Consider the following 20,930-nt stretch of genomic DNA (forward strand, 5'->3'; position numbering starts at 1 on the left):
CAGTGAGCATGAAGACCTGATCCAAAAACCTCCGCTCAGAATTTGGGAATTTCAGTTCAAAGAAATACAAGGGGCTCTAATGGAGAAACAGTTGCACAAGAAACAAGGAAGAACAACTAAACTTGGGAACTCTCTGGTAAAATATTCCGTATTTTATTGTTACTACCAAAATCAACAGAAGCATCTGATGGAAAGTTCTTTCAGGTTAGTCTCAAGTTAGCCATCTTGCCATGATCCCATACATGGAAACCTGAGGCAGGTGTATTAACCCTGTTTTCTGAAGTTAACACAGTAAATAATGGGACAACCAGTTCTATTTTCTCTTATCCTGACACATTCGAATGGTAAATCTAGTAGTTCAGAAACATGGGTTAGAAGGGAGTATGAAGCAAAAGGTGTTATTTAATTAAGCTACTCTTCTTTAAATTCGTGAGTGTTGCCAACCAAAGGAAAACTCAAGCATATATCATGAACTTTTCATTATTTTTGGAATTGATCAACAATCCAAAGTAAGGGTGCTGAGTACAATCAATGGCAAATTAATAAGAAAACTTCTCCCTTCTTCTACAGGGAACAATGCTGCCAGTGAAAGATAATCATATTGATTCTGTAAATATTCCAACTAAGAAAATTGTTGATGATCATTAGACATGAGTTCCAGCTACCCCATTTGAAGCGTGGAATTCAGTCTGCCAAAGTGCTTTTCGCAAGTGTTGCAAATCTTTCCAAACCCCCTCTGAGTAAGCTCTCAAGCAAAGGTTGGAGTGCCTGAAAAAGTGACAATAAAGTACAATGGACTCATCATTCACTGTATTGCAAGTGCAAGGACATATTCTTATACAAGACAATTTATATCTTCTTCTCTGCTGAAAACAAGCAGCTTGGACACGGCAACTGCTCACACCACTTAAATGCACATTACTGTTCATTTTTTACTTGAGCAGGCTAAGCATGTAGTGCTCCTTTCAAAGTAATAAAATAGCATCTAAATGGAAGTACGAATGCTTACTGTTGCTAGAGGAGCCAAAATTCGGGGAACTTCATATGAAACAGTTAGCTGAAAAGGAAAAAAAATTATAATTACAAAGGTCTGAGCTAAGTTTTGATTGTAAGAAAAATGATACACCATTTTCTTTTCCTTGTTATATTGCCACACATTCCTATCACAAGCCTGAGAACACACACATTGTCAGAGATTAGAATTAGAGAATTTGTACATTATTTTTCTTTCCGAGTTTATGGTTCTATTTAAAAAATAAAATTACATAAGATAAGACTATTTTGGCAAATTGGTGAAGGCATGCAGAAATGACAATCTTGACAGAATATTTAGTTGATCTGTTAATAAGAATCTAATTAATCCACTAAACTTAGGGTGATGAACTGTGATTATAATAGCTAACTAATTGAAAAACACAAATGCTGTAACCATGAAGATCAAACTGAACGTTATATATAGGAGCTCACTTCTACCAGACATGATGAAGAACCTTTTGGAAAAAATCGAACAGAGCCTCTGCAATGTAAGAAAAAAGTTAATTAACATTCTGCTATTATGTTAAGGAAAAATGAAATGATATTACATTCTGCAAGGCACTCAAATGCAATACCACATGACAACTCTTTCATTGCATGCTTAAGTTATATGGGCATGGATCAGCTCAACAATGTCAACAACCATACACATTTATTGCAAGCAATTTGAAACTTTATTAGTTAATCCAGATGAAATATGCTTCCCATCTACATTCATGAAAATCTCACTCAAATTGGTGTTAGCTAACAGCACCAGGTTTAACACTAAAACTCATCAACACGTAGCAATGAGAATTGAAAGAGAAATACAAGAAAATTCCCACCAAAATAAAAAAAAAAAACAAAAAAACTCAAGCAAGTAATTGTGGAAGCAAATTGATATCATGAACCAACATTAACGAACTAGATCTATGCATCTATGTTCATACCTTGTTCACCATCCCCTCTATCTAGTATATTCAGGGGAAATTTCTTAATAGCAAGCCTGAAAAAATGTGTTTGCTTCAGCATTACTGAGCATCTTCCAGGCACTTAAGAAGATTAATGGTGCCAGAGCAAATTCTATATATTGTTTTCATCCAATACTATAATCCCAAATTAATTTTTATCACATGATGAAATTTACAGTCACACACATACACGTGATAATTAGCTATTTACTGCAAGTTATTTAATTTCAAGTCATGTGAGTGTGTCAACAAGATTTCTCTAACCATAGGCAGCAAATACAATAGGCAAGAAAATTTCCATAATCTTGTGATGTTAGTATATTTCTGTGGAATACAGTCTAGGACATCTTGGACTATGAATTTAGCAAAGGAAATCTCATATTCTCATTAACCAATCATGCAAAGGCTAAAAGGTGCATCCTCTATTCTTGAGATTATGTGGTTAATCCTGCACAATTTGCTACCTGCCTTTTCCAGTTACCTGTTAGGAAGACCTTCCAGAGATCTCCAATGAATTTTCTGATTGGGGGTTGGCTGCAACAAGTGGAACACAGAATAAAAATGAATGGGAACATAGCAAGGAGGCACTGATTTCACCTCTGATCATGTAGCGAAAGCACTATGCATCCATTAACGATTAGTGAAAATGTTTCCATACAACACAAAGGATCATTACCTGCATATTTCTAGCAAGCCAAGAATATTCAAGTTCCTGACCAAGTGCTTTATACTTCAGTGACCACCGTGATAGGTCGGGCTTGTCTTTGAGCACCTATTAAATAGAACCAAACATCAACTTAACCTGAACGCAGACATTTATAGCTATAATATGTTAAAACAAGTTGAGATTTTTTCGTGATCATTATAATGTAAAATGAAATCATGAATGCACCATATTTTATAGCCCCCCTTCAAATTGAAAAACTAAAGTCACAGATAAAACCAGTCATGAGCTAACATTAAAACAGTAGTGCTTATTTAACCTGCCTAGGCGTTAGATAAGTCAAAAGAAGAAGAAAAACATCAAAATTGTTGCACACCTGTACAGATGAAATGAAGGGCATCCAACGAGGAATTGATTCACGATCTGAATAAAGCTTATAAGCCAACCCAACAGGCACATCAATTTCCATCTTAACCCTGCATTTAAAAACCATAATTTGGTTAAAATCACACAAACAATGATCATTGAAGACCCATATTCAATCACAACAAACTCCAATTACCTAGTATTCCTCCAATTTCACAGCCCAACAAATTGGAAACAATTAGTTAAAAGCAAAGCAAAATACTATTGGTATCTTACGTGCAATCCTGAAACTCCATGACTGGAGAAGAAAAGGGCTTGAAACCAGTAAGAATTGAGCTTCTCTTCGAGTATCCATATCCATATTGGACTTTACCGATAGACGATGATGATGTGATTTTGCAAGTGCGTATGGAGTTTAATAAGACTGCTGCGTTCTTGTTTTTAGCAGTTGACAAGTGGAGGGAAGTTGGGGTTGACCAATGCGCAACAGTCGTTGAAGCAGCAGCAGCCATGGTCAATAACAGGTATACTGAAAGAAATTGCTGTTGTTGTTTTTATTATTACAGAGACTGGAGAACAGAAGAAGGGGACTTGCCTGCCTGAAACACCACATTTAATGATTTTCTTGGAGGGATAAACTATGGGCCAGCCTGCGAATGTGCCATCCAATCATAAAGCTACAGAATGAAGCAAATGGTCTACGCGGCATTGAGGTGGAAGCCAAAGTTTGAAGATCGTAGGGGCAAGTTTTCTTTGAATCCGAGTGATTTTTCATCTAAACTATTTTTTGATTTTCCCTCCGATTTTATTTATTTGCATTAAAAAAATTTATGATACCCAATCTTTCCTTATCTAGCTATATGTGTTTACTGTTTTCTAATTACTCATTGATGCATGATCTTAATTTTTAACCCTTTAATTTCCATGTTTCCATGAATTTTATTTTGTGGTTGCCTTAATTACTGGCAATCCAATCCCAAATCAGAAAATTCATTGTATTCTTTCCATGATTATTACTATTAATTAATAAGAATGAGATTTCCATCTCGTGGACGTGCAGTAATAATATATTTTGAATTTAAAAAATAATAATTCAAGACTAATTTAAAATAAAGTTTAATTAAAATGTCATCTTTTTATAAAAAAAATATTAAGATAATAATATATTGAATTGATTTAAATTTTATTATTTAATTCATCAAATTTATAATTCAGATCAATAACTCCATTAAAATTAATAAAATTTCTTTTAATTTTCACCTAAAAAGTTTTTTTTTTAAAAAAACTGAAGTCGGAAGAAAGAATGCGGGCCGGGATGGCCACGACTCTTCCATAAATGCATGGAGACCCGTCTCTTTTCTTGTTTTTCTTCAGTGTTATCGCGTACGTGAGGAGAATCTACCAGAATATCCGCGACTGGTTCAAAGAACCGATCACTCTAAACAGCCTTGGTTCTTGTTCTTGTTCTTGTTTTTTTTTTTTTTTTGGGTTCTTGTTGATACTGCTGTCTTGGTTGTTGATAGCTCCTCTAGCTTTGTTGGCCTTTGAACTGGAAAAAAGAAAAGAGAGGAAAAATCTAGAGAAAAAAAGAGGTGCTAAGAGCTCATTGCACTCGGAATGATTTAATTTCTAAACTTAGGTGTCATAATAAGCATGAGTAGAGTAGAGGTGTCAAAAAACATTAGCTGAAACTATTTTAAAAAAAATATTTATTCAATAGATAAACTAGCTAATAAATCTAATAAATAATAATAAATTTCTATAATCCAATATAACTTATGTGAATTCTTAAAAATAATGAATTTTTCCTTATAGCCTTATAAAATTTAGTATTAAATTACGTAATAATGAGTCAATTTTTGAAAAATAATTCTCATCAGTATTAAATGAGAATATGCTAATATTTTAAGGCTATATAACATATGAAGTCATGATCTACACTCTCCATCCAACTTAGAGGACTTGAAAAATTATCAAGCTTTCAATTAATTATCTAGAATTTACAAGTCTAATGTTTTTATATAGCATACTTGCATTCATTGTAACTCCCAGTCTGCAACTCCAGTTTAGGCAAATAAGTCAAAGAACTCACGGTATACGGATTGTTTTAGAACCCGGACTAATACTTGGCTACAATTCAAGGCTTGAACTAGCTATCATATGATTTTTTCACAAGAATTTATTAAGCACTACTATATTGATGAGAAATAAATATTTTTTTGGGCATCTTAGTACTGTTGTTAGTTTATTTTTTGTTATTTTCAGGTTTGTTTAAGGGCAGTTTTGTAATTTAAAAAATATAAATATTAATTAAAAAAAGTTGATGACGTGTGCGTTGCCTGTTTCGGCATGTGGGCGGCCCTCGTGCTCTTCGGACAGTGTGTGTGGGGATGTCCGATGACCAAACATTGCTTTCTGTGACGGCTTTTGAAACATCTCAGTATTTCCTATGTGATGAGACAACATGTGTAGTTGTCTAGTTTGGCTTTGATGCTTTTTTTTATTCCTTTTCTCTTCAATTCTCTCTTCTTGATTTTCATGCATGTCTCTTCAAATTTTCAAAGCAACCTTTCAATTTGTTATTCTTTTCAGATTTAGTCTTTATTCTTTTTATTACTATTTATAAACTTGGAATTCTTTCTCAATTTCATTCTTAGTTATTTTTTTCATCTTTTAAATTTAATTCTTATTCTTTTGATTGCTATTTGTTTTATTTGAGATAATTTTTAAAATATTTTTTTATATATAATTTCATCATCCTTAAGTTTTTTTTCCTATCAAATTTGATCTCCATTATTTTGATTGCTATTTTTTTTATTTGGCATTTTTAAAAAAAATTAATTTTTTATTTCATCATTTAACATTAAATTAGTTAAAAATTGAGCTTTTTAATTAAGCTCGGGTTTAAAATTTCAGGAGTTGCGAGTTTTAAAGATTAACATAAGTGTAAGAGGTTTGCCTGAATTTGCCTAATTGTTCTTTTTCTTTTTTTAAGCTCATGTTTGTTTTAGTTTCTTTCTTCAACATTTATTAAATTGAAGGTTAGGCTCCGCTAACTTTTATATTTGTTTTTTATAGGATTTTTATTGATTTTAAAAATGACATGGGTTGTCTTGGATATTTTTTGTTGTTGTTAAATTTAAATTTTTAAAAAGATATTTTGTTTTTTAATTAAATTAAATTAATTGATTAGATATAAGTATGAGATGCGCATTTCATGATATTTTTTTAACTTATATTTTTGGATTTTATCCTTCAACGTTTATTTAATTGGAGATTGTACCGTGTTAATTTTTTTTATTTGCTTCTTATAATATTGTTCATTGATTTTGATTGTTCTTTATTAAATTTAGTTTTTTTTAAGAATATTTTATATTTATCTAAATTAAATAAATAAATTAATTAAATATAGACATGGAATCAATGTCTACTTCATATTTTGTCCTGTTACTTTTAACTTTAGTCGTAAATATTTCACAATAAATTTTTTTTTTCTTGTCTGGCTTTCACAACTTGCATGTACTGTGCATCGGTTTCAATTATCAGATCCACGAAACTTGCAGTGGAATTACAAATGGATCAATGGATGGATTATATAGTCCTTTTCGCTCAACATGCATGAATAGGATAACTTTGACTTTCGTAGAACTAATTCATCTGATGTGTAAATATATATATAAAACTATATTTGTTCAACATAGATGTGATGATGGAGTATATATCTTCAAATTAATATATACGAAAGAGGTATAGTTATTCTACTCATTAAAAAAAATGGTAAATCATGGCTTAATTATGTGATCCCATTTTAGAAGAAGAATTGAGAATTCTCAGGAACAGTTGACTTTAATATTCTGACAAATTTTATTTTGGTTACCATATTGTCATAATAAATGATTGATTTGAAAAAATAAAGAATAAAGAATAAAAATAATAATTCATCATAGTCAATATATACCCTATTATATATATAACCCAAAGCACGGCACTTGTGCATTTTCTACGAGTCATTGTCTCGAGCTCTGCAGCTTAATAAACCTAAAACCATTATAAACAGCAGATCCAACAGTCTTATTATTTAGAAGTTTGAGCAAAGTCGTTTATCAAGAGGAACAAGAGACTTTCACCAATGTCTAAGCCAAGGTAAGCCTTTTTCTTTCTTAATTTAACCCTCGTAGATCTGCCAGAGAGCACATCATGAACATTTTTATTTATTTCCTTCTCTTGTAAGGCTTACGAGTGCTCATTTACAGATACATAAATGTCCATTTGTTACTTACAAGTGGTTATATACACATGTATTCAATTGTGCATTTGATCTTTCAGGTTGGAAGGCAAGGTTGCACTGATTACTGGTGCAGCTAGCGGGATCGGCGAGGAGGCAGTGAAGTTATTTGTTGAGAATGGAGGTTTTGTTGTTGCTGCAGATGTCCAGGATGATTTAGGGCATCAAGTAGTAGCATCGATAGGGGCTGATAGAGCTTCTTACCGCCACTGCGATGTAAGAGATGAGAAGCAAGTTGAGGAAACAGTGAAATACATCATGGAGAAATATGGGAAGCTTGATGTTTTATTCAGCAATGCTGGCATCATTGGCCCATTAACAGGGATCCTGGAACTTGACATTGAAGGTTTTGACAACACCATGGCTACAAATGTACGGGGTGCTGCAGCAACAATTAAGCACGCAGCCCGTGCCATGGTGTCTAAAAACATTCGGGGATCTATTATATGCACGACTAGCGTTGCGTCCTCACTTGCTGGAACAGGGCCCCATGCTTATACCACGTCGAAGCACGCTCTGGTTGGTCTAGTCAGGGCGGCTTGCAGTGAGCTAGGGGCTTATGGGATTAGAGTCAATTGCATTTCTCCTTATGGGGTTGCGACCCCACTTTCTTGTAGAGCTTATAATTTGCAACCCAGTGAAGTTGAAGCTAATAGCTGTGCCTTGGCCAACTTGAAGGGTATTGTATTGAAGGCTAGGCATATAGCCGAAGCTGCTTTGTTTCTCGCTTCCGATGAATCAGCTTACATAAGTGGACACAACTTGGCCGTTGACGGAGGATTCACGGTTGTTAATCACAGTTTTTCAGCCATCTGAAAATGTGGGATAGCTTGTCACTTTTTCTTTGTTTTTTTCCCCCCATCAAAGAGAGCTAGCCAACATTTTTACGCGTGATTGCTTGGCTTTTTTTCTTTTTTCTTTTTTCTCTTCTGTGTAAAATTGAATATTACATTTCCTATTTAAGTCAAACCTTGTTACTAGCACTTCCCATGTGCATTTCCTTGTAATCTGCGAGATATGTTCTTTATTTATTTCTTTTTTCGATCCCACTCTCCACATTTCCTTCGGTCTTGTCTGCCCATTTTGAAGACATCTTGATTGAAGGTTCAAGACATTTCTGTAGAAACGGCGAATTCATAAGAACAATTTGGGTATTTGATCGGGGTAGGCGTCGGCAAAAGGAAACACAAGGGATAATCATGCACACTGTTAATTAATTATAGGTAATAAATTATCTTTATCAATTCACTGTTTCTACAGAAATATCTTGCACCTTTAATTGATATATATGTCTTCAAAACGGGCAGGCAAAACCGAAGGGAATTTGGAGACAGGAATTATTTTTTTAAAGTGTTTTTAAATTTTTTTATTTTAAAAAAATATGAAATTAATATTTTTTTGTTATAATGTACTCGTATAAAAATCAAATAATTTTTTTTAAAAATAATTTTAAAAAACATTGTGAACTATATTACTAAACATAAAATAAATAACATATCTAGCATATTACAAGAAATTAAACTCAAAGGAAAATCCTCGACTCACTCAAATAATTTAAATACCCTGATCAATTAACCTTTGGGTTAATTTTCTTTTGTTAATGATCAGGGTATTTGATCATAAATTAATCTCTGTTAATTAAAACTTAAAACTGAAAAGTAGAAAATCTTATTTTTTTTCTTTTTATTATAATAAATGAAGCAAATGCAGGGGTACGAATACAATCAATATTTGAACCAAATTGCAAAAAGGCCTAAATTTCTCCTAAAAATATAATATATTTTTATAGAAACAGAATTTACTTTAAAAAAAGATTCCAAGGGCCTTAAAAAAAGATTCCAACTCCCAGAGTCTACGTCTAGTGGGCCCTTTCTGACCGAAAAAAGATTGGCACTTAAAAAGGATATTGTTTGACCTAATATTTGTTTTTTCCGTTAAGTTAGATGGATGACACGTTCTTCACCTAATTGTTTTTTTTTTTTTTTAAATATCACACAGCGCATTACTTCTGGTTCAAATTCTTGGATAAAATAATTCATATCAACTACTTTTTATTATCTAAAAATACTATAGAAATCTTGATCATTCATGATCTGAAATTAGTCAAAAACTGGTTTCAAAATAGAAAAAAATTAAATTAAAAAAAAATTATGAGTTTGGATTTATTTTTTCAAGTAAGATAAAAGCTGAACAAAACACTTTAATTAAAAAAAAATTTTTATTGGAAGAAGCCCATTACTATAAATATGGGCTATTTTCTCATCAAAACTGGGCAAACCGACAGCTCCCTCCTTCTCTTGTTTTCATGTAATTTTCTCTTTCATATCTTGAATTCATGGTTTAAAAAAATAAACAAAACAAGATTTTAGATGAATTTTAAAAACTAAGGAGATTGCAAAATAATTAAAAAAAATAGTTGAATTAAAGATGATTATTTCATGCCAATTTGTAATTGGCCACTAGATTTCCCTTGTGTTTTAGTTTGTTTGTTTTTATTTATCTTTTTATAATAAATTAGAAGAAATTTGCCATCAATTTGATCACAAAAAGATGTAATTATTAAAAAGAATAAAATAATAAAATATGAGAGGGTGAGTGGTGCATGCATGTACAATTTATTATTTTTTACAATTATAATTATAATAATTATTTAATGCAGTCGGAGTTAAAGGGAGCAGCCCGTACGACGTTCATAAGTCTACTGATCAATAATTATTTGTTATAGCTGGGTAAAGAGGAACATTTAAGAAGAAAATAAATAAAATTCCATATTTATTTGTAGCTACTTGTTCTGCCTTTAATCGGGAAAGGTTTAATTTACTCGTACAAATTACTTACTGCAATGTTTAACAACTTAATAGTTTCTTGCACTAAGATACCAAATACTGGTTGTTTATGTGAATTCACGCTATGATTCGCAAGTATGTCATCGTTAGTGTAACAATATATATGTTATAATTATATTAAGAAGTATGAAAATTTAACCCCGAGGGGTATAGTTTAACTAATCAAGTTTTAAATTTGATCTCTAGAGATCACATGTTCAAGTCTCATAGTCACTGGAGATTTACATTGTCATCACTTCAGAATCTATGGGATTAGTCGAGGTGTACGCAAGTTAGTCTGAATACCCACATTAATAATAATAATAAAAAACATGAAAATTCCTTACTAATACGAGCTATTCATAAAATCATTAATCGACTTAAAATATATAATATATATTAATAAAATGTTAGAACGCTAGTGTTTTTAACATGATATATATATATATATATATATATATATATCATCAAACTCGGAAGAAAAACACTACAACACCACTAAGAGCGTGTTTGACAGTGTGGTTGCGGGTGCTTTTCAAATAACTTTTCGTGCCAAAATGCATGCCAACGATGTTTTTTCATTTTTTAAAAATCATTTCTGACATCAGCACATCAAAACGATCCAAAACGTACAAACCATATTAAATTTTAGCAAAAAAAAAAAACAAAAAATTTTCAAATTTTTTGGGAACGCGGCCGCAGCCGCGTTCCCAAACGGTCCCTTATGCGTCTAATGTTTTTCCTTATAAATATTTTTAGAACCTTGAAGATGTAACCGGAATTTATGCTGGGCGGGGAACAATTTGGTAGTGGTAGAATTGCAAACAATTTGTCATTTTGAGCTGATGTAAAATCAATCACATAATTAAGGGACTCATTTGTAGACAACAGTTTCTGTATGTTTCGTGCATCTCCACACTGGATTGACACTCAGTGATGGTGTCGTGGCGGGGATTTGCTGGCCGCTGATTTAATGAGGAGTCAACCTTTTTTGGAAAGGGTTTGTCATTACCGAGCCTCATCTTAGGCAGCCGACAGAGGACGACACCGTTTCGATTGCTTTCTTCATTGTGGAGTTGGCATTGCCTTATTGGGCGATGTTATTTATGTACATGGACCCATCCAAAAATTTCCCTCTCTTGTCGTCGTCGTCGTCGTCGTGGTGGAATGGAAGGAGTGTCTCTGCTTAAAAATATATTTTACTTGAAACTCGGATTAAAAAAAAATAAAAAAATTGCTGTCAAAGATTTAACTCTTAATTTTCCCTTGAGACTTGATTGTCGGCAAACAATATCCTTGTAAACAGTCTCACATAATTCCAAAAATTTTACTTCAAAATCGCATATCCTTTCAAACTCTGCGAATCAAACAAACTGATGACTTGATTTTCTCCCTATATATGACAGAATTAAGAACATGTAGCTCTAGAAATAAAAAGCAAGTAGAAAAACGACTAAAAAGGACTCCACAAGAATGCAAAAATTTGAAAACTACTTTTAGCAAAAAAGGTTTCCATGAAACAAATATAAGTCTAATTCAACTTGTCCCTTATCCTTTCCTTTTTTAAACTGTATTACACAAACATGTCGGTACAGAATTTTCCAACCAAACAGTCAAACCTAACATTCTCTTATCAAAACCTTCCAGCTTAATTTAGATCTCCTCCAGTTAAACAAGTTCTTACCTAGATGCAGTCAATGGTGCTGAGATTATTCAGCTTTTACCTCGAACATTTCGATCTCCAAGTTCTAAATTGTGGGAACAGTGGGTGTGGCTACAAATGGCACTAGTCGTATACTGGTATGATTTCGTTTGCTTTGGCATTGTTGCTGCGGCTCTTCTTGTGTCCTTATGGATGCTATGGAGGAGGGAACTTGCCTCGATAAGTGAAGATAATATCATGTATCAGAGCCTCCTCGTGGCTCGACCGGATACTTATGATCGGACCGTGCAAGCAATTGCAATACCAAGAAACCATGTTGGTTCTGCGCAACAATGGACCAGTTGTTGGAAAGGGGTGCACCCCGGGTGGCTCCTAGCTACTCGTTTCATCTCCTTCCTGGTCATGGCTGGATTCTTGTTGGCGGATTTCTTGGAATGGGGTGCCACCATATTTGTTTACTACACCGAGTAAGTTGTTCTTGATTATAAATTTCAATTTTTCGCTAATATGGCTTTTTATTACTCCATACATCTTAATTAGTTGATTTCATTGATCATAAGTTCATAAGAAGGCTTGGTAAGTAAGCGTTTTACTCATTGCTTAGTGGTTCATTTGGTTTTTGCTACCCAGATAACTGGGTTAATTAGATGAAATTCGTCACACAGTGGACTAAAAGGCACGTTCATGGCAAGAAATTCAAAAGGAAAAGAAGAACTGTTAACCCCTGTATAAAGGGATAATCCTCGATACATAAGAAATTATAATTTTATAATTTTGAAAAATATCTCTTTCTCTTATTATCTTTAAAGAGAAGTACCTAACAACAACTCAAGTTTAAATTATTATTACATATTCAGGGTTTAGAGTTACACATCTAGAAAAGATCATAGTTATTCTAACATGTTTTTTTTTTTTTTTTTTTTTTTTTTTTTTGTAGAATGAGAAATTTTGTCTTGTTGTTACTGGGGTTTTAGCAAATTATGTGTTAAATTTTAAAGATAATTTTGATAGATATTTTTGGAATAATATTTTTTTATTTAGAATTATCGTTGCAAATTAGATGGGTTTATTTATTTATTTTTTATTTTTTATGATTAGAATTCTATTTGAAATTCAAATTAATTTTTTTTTAAAATTTGAACATAAAAATTAATTTAATTTTTAAAATTATAAATAATTGAAATTTTTTTGCTGTCATCCCATTTAAAAAGAAAACGTTTGGGCTTGAAGTTATTATCAAAAACCAAAACTCCATGTAGAAATGAAATAGAGATTTTAATTTGAACACTAGTTTAAGTGTTCGATAGTGTGAATAAAATAATGTTTATTTAAAATTGAAATTTTTTTAATTAAAATTAATATTTTTAGTGTTTTATATTGTTTTAATATATTAATATTAAAAATAAATTTTAAAAAATAAAATAATATTATTTTAATATATTTTTAAAATAAAAAATATCTTAAAATAAATCTTCATTAAATATTCTAACAGGTCATAAATCAATGTGTATATACCAATATTGATAATGAAATAAGCTAGGATCATATCTCAATTTTTAACTAAGTCTACTAAAATGTGTTTGTGGCACTAGCATAATAATAATAATAAATAAATAAATAAATAAGTGATCTAAGAAAATAAATTAAAATGATGTTAATAATAGCAAAAATAATAGATCATGAAAAGTCATGTCATTGGAAGAAAGTTGATATCAGATGCTAAACATAGACACACCTAGATCGATATAACGACTGTTAATCATATAATTATTTAATTTGTAAGCAAATCAAGCATGTAAATATCATAGATCACATAAACATGATTATATAAGAAAACTAAAATAGTCAATGGAAGCTCCCTATGGTCCTTAGCATATAATTATTACCATGTTTTAATTTCATACACAAAAAAGTGGGCTAGTCTATTAATTGTTAGATTTATGTTGACCAATTATTTGTATTTGGTTAGTTTTCTACGACAAAATAGAAAAATATGAAAGAAATATAAATATATTTAATTAAAGAGATAAATATGTAAATTTATGTGAGATGATTTTGAACTTAATTTTGTATTTTTAAAAGAAGAAGTATAAGAAGACATGTCTATTTTATTTTCATTGTCTTTATCTATTTTATTTTGAGACAATAAAAAAACAAAAATTCTTTATCAAAAAATACTGTATAATATATCTATCACTCGTACCTCCAATCATTAATAAATTAAAACTAATAATAATATTAGCAATAACAATAACAATAAACACTAAAATACTACATTTTCAATATCCCAATAATATCAAGATTTTAGGCACACAAAGATTAAGAAATCCAAATCCAAAGTCTTTTTAAATATGTGAAATAAAATAAAAAATCCCAAATTAACTTATTTTCAATTAAGCTCAACTCAAGTTATTTAAACTTGATAAATCATTCAAATTTCTTTTTAACCACATAAAATATATAAAAATATTTTAAAAATAAAATCTTCAAGAAACATACAAAATTTGGATGAGAATTAAACATACAAAATAAGGGATTTATACACAACAATTAATAAAATAGGGATTCTATCTCTTCCGGCGTGTGTGTTACCGTGTGTCAAAGGGCGAGTGAATAATGCTTAGGCAAGCCAGACACGCGACTAGGCTTTAATGTGTGGCCCATCTTACTTGGACATGCTCTAGCTCTTTGTGCTTTTTTTTTTCTTTATTTTTTAATATTAAGGTCCTGTTTATTTGCTGAAAAATAGTTTTTTTTTGGAAAGTGAATTTCGAGAAAAGTAAATTCTAAAAAAGTATTTTCTGATATTTGATAGTGTAATGGAAAATAAATTGGAAAACACTTTCCAGTGTTTGGTTATATTATGGAAAATGAGCTGGAAAATAACTTATTAATGTTTTGTTTTTTTCAAGTTTATTAAAATAATGAGGAACAAATCTTACAAATTAAAAAGTTGAATGAGAATAAAATTGAAAAAAAATATAATTTCATAAATTATCTCAGATAAAATAAATAATAATCAAAATAATAGATATCAAATAAAAAATAAAAAAAATAAAAGATGAAGAAATTAAAATAATAATAATTAACTTTTCATAAATTATTTAAAATAAAATAAGTAATAACAAAAAGAATGAGGATCAAATTTGATAGATAAAAAATTTCAATAAAAAAATGATAAGGAAAAAGCAAATTGCAATTATAAAAATAAGGATCAAAGTTAATATAAAAATTAAATTTTAAGAGATGAAATTAAAAACTAAATATTCAAAACAAAATATATATAGCAATCAAAAGTTTGAGGATCAAATTTGATATAATCAGCAAATAATGACATTTCTAAATTTTTCACAACTTCCGGAAAGTGTTTTCCGCCCAAATTTTTCAGGAAAACACTTTCCTGAAAATCAAGCCAAATTTTTCTTTGACTGGAAAGTGTTTTCCATTGACCAACTTTTCTAAAGGCAAACAAAAACATGAAATCACTTTCCAAAAAACAAACACAGCTAAAAGGAAAAACACTTTTCTGAAAATCAAGTAAAATTTTCTTTTGACTGGAAAATGTTTTTTATTGACCGGAAAATGTTTTTCATTGATTATTTTTTTTAATGATAAATAAATACAAAAAAATTTAAAAAATAATTTTTCAGAAACTACTTTTCGAGAAGGCCTAGGTAGATAGTAAAAAGAAATAACAAGAATTGTACGAGTCTTTTCATCTTTAATCTAAATGAATAAAATATAATATTAGCAACAGTAAACTAAAAATATCGATATTATTTGAAAAAAAACTAATAATATTAATATTAGAAACTGCATCGTGGGAAGCTACTCTTTATAAGCAACATTTTTTTTTCTTTTTTGAGAAGAAAGTAATTATTCCTTCAACTTATTTAGAGAGATTTCCTATCATTTAATCTAAAAATTAAAGAGAATATAGTTTTATTGAGTTTTCGCTTTTCTTTGCTCGTCTTCTATGCTTTATAAGACTGTCTACTAAGATGCTGCTTTTGCCCTGTGCTTCTAAACTCAGTCAGATCAAAACCCAAAAAGCCAAAACGTTTCCTCTCTTGATCTTGAAATACAGCAATGTCATTGTGAATCGGTTTCTGATTTTGCATTACAATTTATCTGCAGGTGGACATTTACGTTGGCTTTGGTATATTTCGCGGTATGTCAAACACTGTAACCCCATTTTCTCTATTTTACCAACTGATATAAGTGAGTTTGACACTGCAATTTAAAAGTATTTTAAAAAAATTTAATTTTTTTATTTTAAATTAATATGTTTTTAGATTATTTGGAAGTGCTAATATAAAAAATAATTTTTTAAAAAAATATATTTTTTTAATATATTTTAAAATAAAAAATACAATTACTAATACAATCATGTAACTCCATTTTCTATATTTTACCGACGGTTAAAGTAGGGACTAAGACTTGTTCATTCGCTTGGCAACCTTATTCTCTTGTAGCTTGGCACTGTGATATCTGCATATGGGTGTTTTGTGTCTTTAAAGAAACCAGCTGCCTCTGGAAATGGCGAAAATCCTGTGTTCCTGGAAGGGGACGTGGAAGGGACTGGAACTGCTACCTCTATAACTTACAAGGAAGAGGATAGGAGGAGTACAGTCAGGTTGCAAAGTCACCGTGCTGAGGAGGCAATTCGAGAAAGAGCTGGATTTTGGGGATACCTTATGCAAATTATATACCAAGTTAGCCATCAAGATTTGCTTACTTCTTATGTGCATGTGTTATGTATTTATAAAAATAGGGATGTATTATGGCCTTCTTTCCTTGCAATAATTCCTCAGTGCTTTTGCCTTGATTTACACTTAAAACAAGTTTTCTACTGGCAGCACTGTGGAGCAAAATTCACAAATAAACCCTGCAGTTCTCACAGTCCCATAATCCTCTTGAATAGACAATAATGGTGTACATCATGAGTTTACACACAAAATTGCTTGTCGTTGAGGACTTTCAGTAGAGCTTTATTGATGCTTAGAAATGCCTTTCTTCTGGTTGAGCGATCTTATTTATATTTCTCTTCTTTTTTAACAGACTTGTGCAGGTGCTATCGTCCTAACAGACATTGTATTTTGGTGTGTTATAGTCCCTTTTTTATCAAATACGCACCTCGGCCTCAATGTGGTGAGAATCCACTGATAAACTGGTTATTAGCTCATTTTGGTGCTTGAGATCCTTAATTCATTCAAAGTTTTCTTGGGTTTATTTCTCTATACGTTACCTTCCAGAATTCCAAAATCAATTACATTGTTCACACTGCTTAGATCATATGATCTCTGGGAAATACTTGGAGCAAAAATTGTACCTGCTGCGATTCCCTGGTGGAATTCTTACTGACATTCTAATGCTCTTGTGCTTTGCAGTTGATGGGTTGCATGCATTCCCTGAATGCTTTTTTTCTATTGCTAGATACTGTTCTCAATAGCCTTGTAAGTATTTCCCACATAGAAGTGGAAGTCCTTTTCTAGAAATAAGCGATAGCTATTTCATATAGTTGAATATAGAGACTTCAAATGGGTTTTATAGCATCAATTTACATCGAAGCCATCATTGTATTTTCTTTTTCATTGGAAGAAATTTCGTCAGTCTCTGAGTATCTAGGTACTATAGATAGCACAGTTCCCTCAGAGGACATTGAATCCAATCAGGAGAACTTAAAAGAGAGTACGGAAGCTTTAGCTAACCGCTCTGCAACTCCATTAGCATTTCTACCAACGAGCTCATAACACAGTTAGAAAGCCTGGAAACCATTTGCTTGATATCATTCACATTTGAAGCAACTTCCCAGTCTGGATTATGTCCATTTGGGAAAATTGTGGCTGTGGTTTCTCAAAAGCTACAAATTGTTACTTCTGAAAATAACAAATTGTAGCATTTGAAAATAACTGTAAAGTCATGTGTGGAAGGGGTTTCAATATTAGCTTTTAAGTATTAATAAACACTTTGGAATTCTGCTTTTGAATGAAAAGACATGGAAACGAAAAAAAAGAAGCCAAAGCTGGTAATTCCCAAACGGGTTCGAAATTGCATTTACAGCTTGTGAGTGGTCTGATTCTATGTCAAAAGAGGCCACAATATATCTGTGTGATAATTTCTCTGCTTATTTGATTGCTAAAACCTTCATCTGCAAAGTAGAGCTGAAGCTACACTTACAAACTCTGCATATCTCACATAATTCCTTGGAAATCCTACTATTTATCTCCATACCTGATGAACCCCCTCCCTATAAGGGAAACAACATAGTTCAATTTGAAACAATAGAGCACAGGGGAATTCACCTGAAAATAAGAATTTCTTCTATGCCCCACTTGAAATTTCTCATTTTTGCAAGGAAAAAATATTGCTTTGATTGAAAGAAGATTGTAATGACTTGATGGCTTTGTCACCCAATGAGGCTTAGTTTTTGCCTAGAAGATGACATCTTTAGGTTTCCTGTGTAGTAATTTCTCCTTTTGTCCTGGTTTCAGCCATTTCCATGGTTCCGCATTGCATATTTTGTGCTGTGGAGCTGCCTCTATGTCATTTTCCAGTGGATTATTCACGCATGTGGTTTTACGTGGTAAGCATAATGTTTCTTTTTTGATTTCTTTTTCAATCAGTGGATAAGAAGACATGGTTTGTATTTGTTTTTATGCTGGCTGAAGAACTAGTAACCTTTTTTTCTGCCATCTCTCTCAGGTGGCCATACCCATTCCTCGAGCTTGACACGCCCTGGTCTCCCTTATGGTATATTGTTCATCTCACTTTCATCTGTTTTATTTTGACCTTGAATTGCATCACATACCACTAAAAACTAATGGATTTACAAATGCTACAGGTATTTTTTGGTGGCTCTAATGCACATTCCTTGTTATGGGATATATGCACTGATATTTAAAGCAAAAAATGCTATTTTCCACCGGTTGTTCCCTCGTGCTTTTGTGAGATCCTTCTAGTTTTTCGTTTTTTACAACCAACTTCTGTATAAGGTGATCTCAATTTGGTTGTTTGTTTGTTTGTTTATGTTTATGCATATAAAGAGGGAACAGTCATCCATTCCCTCGAAAGTGTGTTTTACGGACATCTTACAGATGAGAATATGAGTGTTCATGTTCTGGTTCGAAGCTCTACCTGCTACCATTCACAGGCCTTTTTTTTTTTACATCATTGCTTGGATTATGAATCTCAAGGAAAAAGAAGATGAATTATTCCTATTCCGTAATTAATTTCACAGACCTTATTTTCTGATTTAACGATATTAATCTTAGAAGATTGTTTTTTAAAATATATTTTACTAATAATTACTTCAAATAATATTATTTTTTTATTTTTTTTAAAATATTTTTAATATCCACACTTCAAAACAATTGAAATATATATATTTTACAAACATAATTCCAAATAGGTACTTAACTTATCTCAAATCTAAGTTAATTTCATGTAATATGGACTATGGAGCACATAGCTATAGCAAACTAAAGCTTTTCTTTTCTCAGAGGAACTCCAATGCAGGAGCTAATGGAATAGTCAAAATACAAAAAACTGATTTTTACTTATTATTTTTAGTTTGATAATTATATAAATAGCTAAAATACCTTTTTTTACTTTGAAATGTAATTTCTACACTTCCGTGTAGAACAACCAAAAGCAAGAGAAAGTATATACATAGCTGGTCAACGTTTTTTTTCTTTGTTTTTCTCTTTAAAAACAAAACAAAAAAAAAAAATAAACGCAAATCTCAAAATCTTATACCTCAACTTCTTTGTGGTTTAAAAAATAAGAAGCGGTTGTTCTCCAATTAATTAATAATATCAATTGTATCCTGCTTGGTTAAAAATTTTAAATTTAAATTTTAAATTAAATCTGTTAGCTTTCATATTACTTCATTAATTTTATATTTAATTTTATATATTACTCATATAATTAATAACATCATAATTATATTATATAAAAAATAACTAAATTAGTTGTATAAATATATTAAAATTATTTTAATAATGTATTTGGGAAGACATCTCGTAAGAAAATACTTCTAATACTGCAATATTTGTAAGCGTAGTGATTATTTAAATTCTCTTATATCTTGCATTACTTGTTATTTTCTCAAAAAATATTTTAATTTTTATCTGAATTTTATAGAAAATAATTTTTCTTACTTCCAAGTATTAATAATTATGTAAAGTATTTAAGATAATAAAAATTGTGGTTATGACAAAAAAAAAAAAAAATACTAACTATTGTGAATTTGCAAAGATAATAGACCTTTAAAAGACTTTGTGGATTTGCAAGGGTTACGATTCTTACCTAGTCCAGCCCAACCAAAGGGCCCAATATCCACATCCCAATTCCCAAGTTAGCCCCCGTAAACAACAAACAGCCCCATGGCTAAATCCGTACTTTCACGCCCTCACCCAAAACAAACCCTAATATTCCCCTCCTCGAGCACCCCTCTTTTATACAAAACACCGTCAGCCGAAACCTACTCTTCCCTATCCGCTCTGCATCTCCAAAAACCCCCAAGAAGCGAAGATGCAGATCTTCGTGAAGACCTTGACGGGAAAGACAATAACCCTCGAGGTTGAGTCATCAGACACAATCGACAATGTCAAAGCCAAGATTCAGGACAAGGAGGGCATCCCTCCAGACCAACAGCGTCTCATTTTCGCTGGGAAACAACTCGAGGACGGTCGCACCCTCGCTGACTACAACATCCAGAAGGAGTCCACTCTCCACTTGGTGCTTCGCCTGAGGGGTGGAGCCAAGAAGAGAAAGAAGAAGACCTACACCAAGCCCAAGAAGATCAAGCACAAGAAGAAGAAGGTCAAGCTCGCTGTGCTCCAGTTCTATAAGGTTGATGATAGCGGCAAAGTCCAGAGGTTGAGGAAGGAGTGCCCTAATGCTGAGTGCGGTGCTGGGACTTTCATGGCTAATCATTTTGATAGGCACTACTGTGGTAAGTGTGGGCTTACCTATGTTTACCAGACGGCTGGTGGTGATTAAGCTCATTTGAATGGCTTTTTTTTCTAAGTATGGAACAAGGATTATCTTCATTTAGAACATGGTTGCTGCTGAACTTATAGTTATGTTTTATTTGCATGGCTAATTTTGAGTTTAATTATATTTTTGTTTTATATTG

General features: G+C 31.7%; 4 protein-coding genes across 9 annotated transcripts; 3 read left to right on the forward strand and 1 right to left on the reverse strand.

The window, feature by feature from the left end:
- Positions 1-464: 464 nt before the first annotated feature.
- LOC133682012 (uncharacterized) lies at positions 465-3,782 on the reverse strand. Of its 6 annotated transcripts, none has more exons than XR_009836595.1 (8): positions 3,292-3,780; positions 3,026-3,125; positions 2,662-2,757; positions 2,467-2,519; positions 1,965-2,020; positions 1,468-1,516; positions 1,010-1,057; positions 676-768 (listed from the first exon to the last, which is right to left on the reverse strand). XR_009836595.1 is itself a non-coding variant. In XM_062105243.1 (8 exons), the coding sequence occupies exons 1-7, from the start codon at positions 3,525-3,527 to the stop codon at positions 1,054-1,056; spliced, it is 588 nt and encodes a 195-aa protein (XP_061961227.1). In that variant the 5' UTR covers positions 3,528-3,782; the 3' UTR covers positions 678-768; positions 1,010-1,053. The 6 variants fall into 6 exon arrangements, 5 of the variants coding, with proteins under 5 accessions (XP_061961226.1, XP_061961224.1, XP_061961223.1 ...); XM_062105243.1 differs by having other exon boundaries at positions 678-768; positions 1,474-1,516; positions 3,292-3,782; XM_062105242.1 differs by lacking the exon at positions 1,010-1,057 and having other exon boundaries at positions 465-768; positions 3,292-3,782.
- A 3,235-nt stretch (positions 3,783-7,017) lies between these two features.
- LOC133683093 (short-chain dehydrogenase reductase 3b-like) lies at positions 7,018-8,344 on the forward strand. The gene is made up of 2 exons (XM_062106610.1): positions 7,018-7,158; positions 7,342-8,344. Exons 1-2 carry the CDS (start codon positions 7,145-7,147, stop codon positions 8,114-8,116), a joined length of 789 nt encoding a protein of 262 aa, XP_061962594.1. The 5' UTR covers positions 7,018-7,144; the 3' UTR covers positions 8,117-8,344.
- A 3,235-nt stretch (positions 8,345-11,579) lies between these two features.
- Positions 11,580-18,918, forward strand: LOC133681630 (uncharacterized). Its single transcript, XM_062104721.1, has 8 exons — positions 11,580-12,255; positions 15,926-15,959; positions 16,264-16,503; positions 16,850-16,939; positions 17,179-17,244; positions 18,283-18,374; positions 18,494-18,541; positions 18,633-18,918. The coding sequence occupies exons 1-8, from the start codon at positions 11,906-11,908 to the stop codon at positions 18,748-18,750; spliced, it is 1,038 nt and encodes a 345-aa protein (XP_061960705.1). The 5' UTR covers positions 11,580-11,905; the 3' UTR covers positions 18,751-18,918.
- A 1,315-nt stretch (positions 18,919-20,233) lies between these two features.
- On the forward strand, positions 20,234-20,925 carry LOC133682871 (ubiquitin-ribosomal protein eS31 fusion protein-like). The gene has a single exon (XM_062106414.1). The coding sequence runs from the start codon at positions 20,324-20,326 to the stop codon at positions 20,792-20,794; it is 471 nt and encodes a 156-aa protein (XP_061962398.1). The 5' UTR covers positions 20,234-20,323; the 3' UTR covers positions 20,795-20,925.
- Positions 20,926-20,930: the final 5 nt, after the last annotated feature.

Source organism: Populus nigra, chromosome 2, assembly GCF_951802175.1.
Source record: "Populus nigra chromosome 2, ddPopNigr1.1, whole genome shotgun sequence".
Lineage (NCBI taxonomy): Eukaryota > Viridiplantae > Streptophyta > Magnoliopsida > Malpighiales > Salicaceae > Populus > Populus nigra.

Coding starts and splice junctions, on each gene's coding strand:
- LOC133682012 (XM_062105239.1), bottom strand. CDS start 3,527: ATGGCTGCTGCTGCTTCAACGACTGTTGCGCATTGGTCAACCCCAACT. Junction 2,758..3,025: donor CCTTCATTTCATCTGTACAG/GTGTGCAACAAT, acceptor TCTATTTAATAG/GTGCTCAAAGACAAGCCCGA. Junction 769..1,009: donor TTTTGGCTCCTCTAGCAACA/GTAAGCATTCGT, acceptor TCACTTTTTCAG/GCACTCCAACCTTTGCTTGA.
- LOC133681630 (XM_062104721.1), top strand. CDS start 11,906: ATGGCACTAGTCGTATACTGGTATGATTTCGTTTGCTTTGGCATTGTT. Junction 16,940..17,178: donor CGCACCTCGGCCTCAATGTG/GTGAGAATCCAC, acceptor TGTGCTTTGCAG/TTGATGGGTTGCATGCATTC. Junction 17,245..18,282: donor ATACTGTTCTCAATAGCCTT/GTAAGTATTTCC, acceptor TCCTGGTTTCAG/CCATTTCCATGGTTCCGCAT.
- LOC133682871 (XM_062106414.1), top strand. CDS start 20,324: ATGCAGATCTTCGTGAAGACCTTGACGGGAAAGACAATAACCCTCGAG.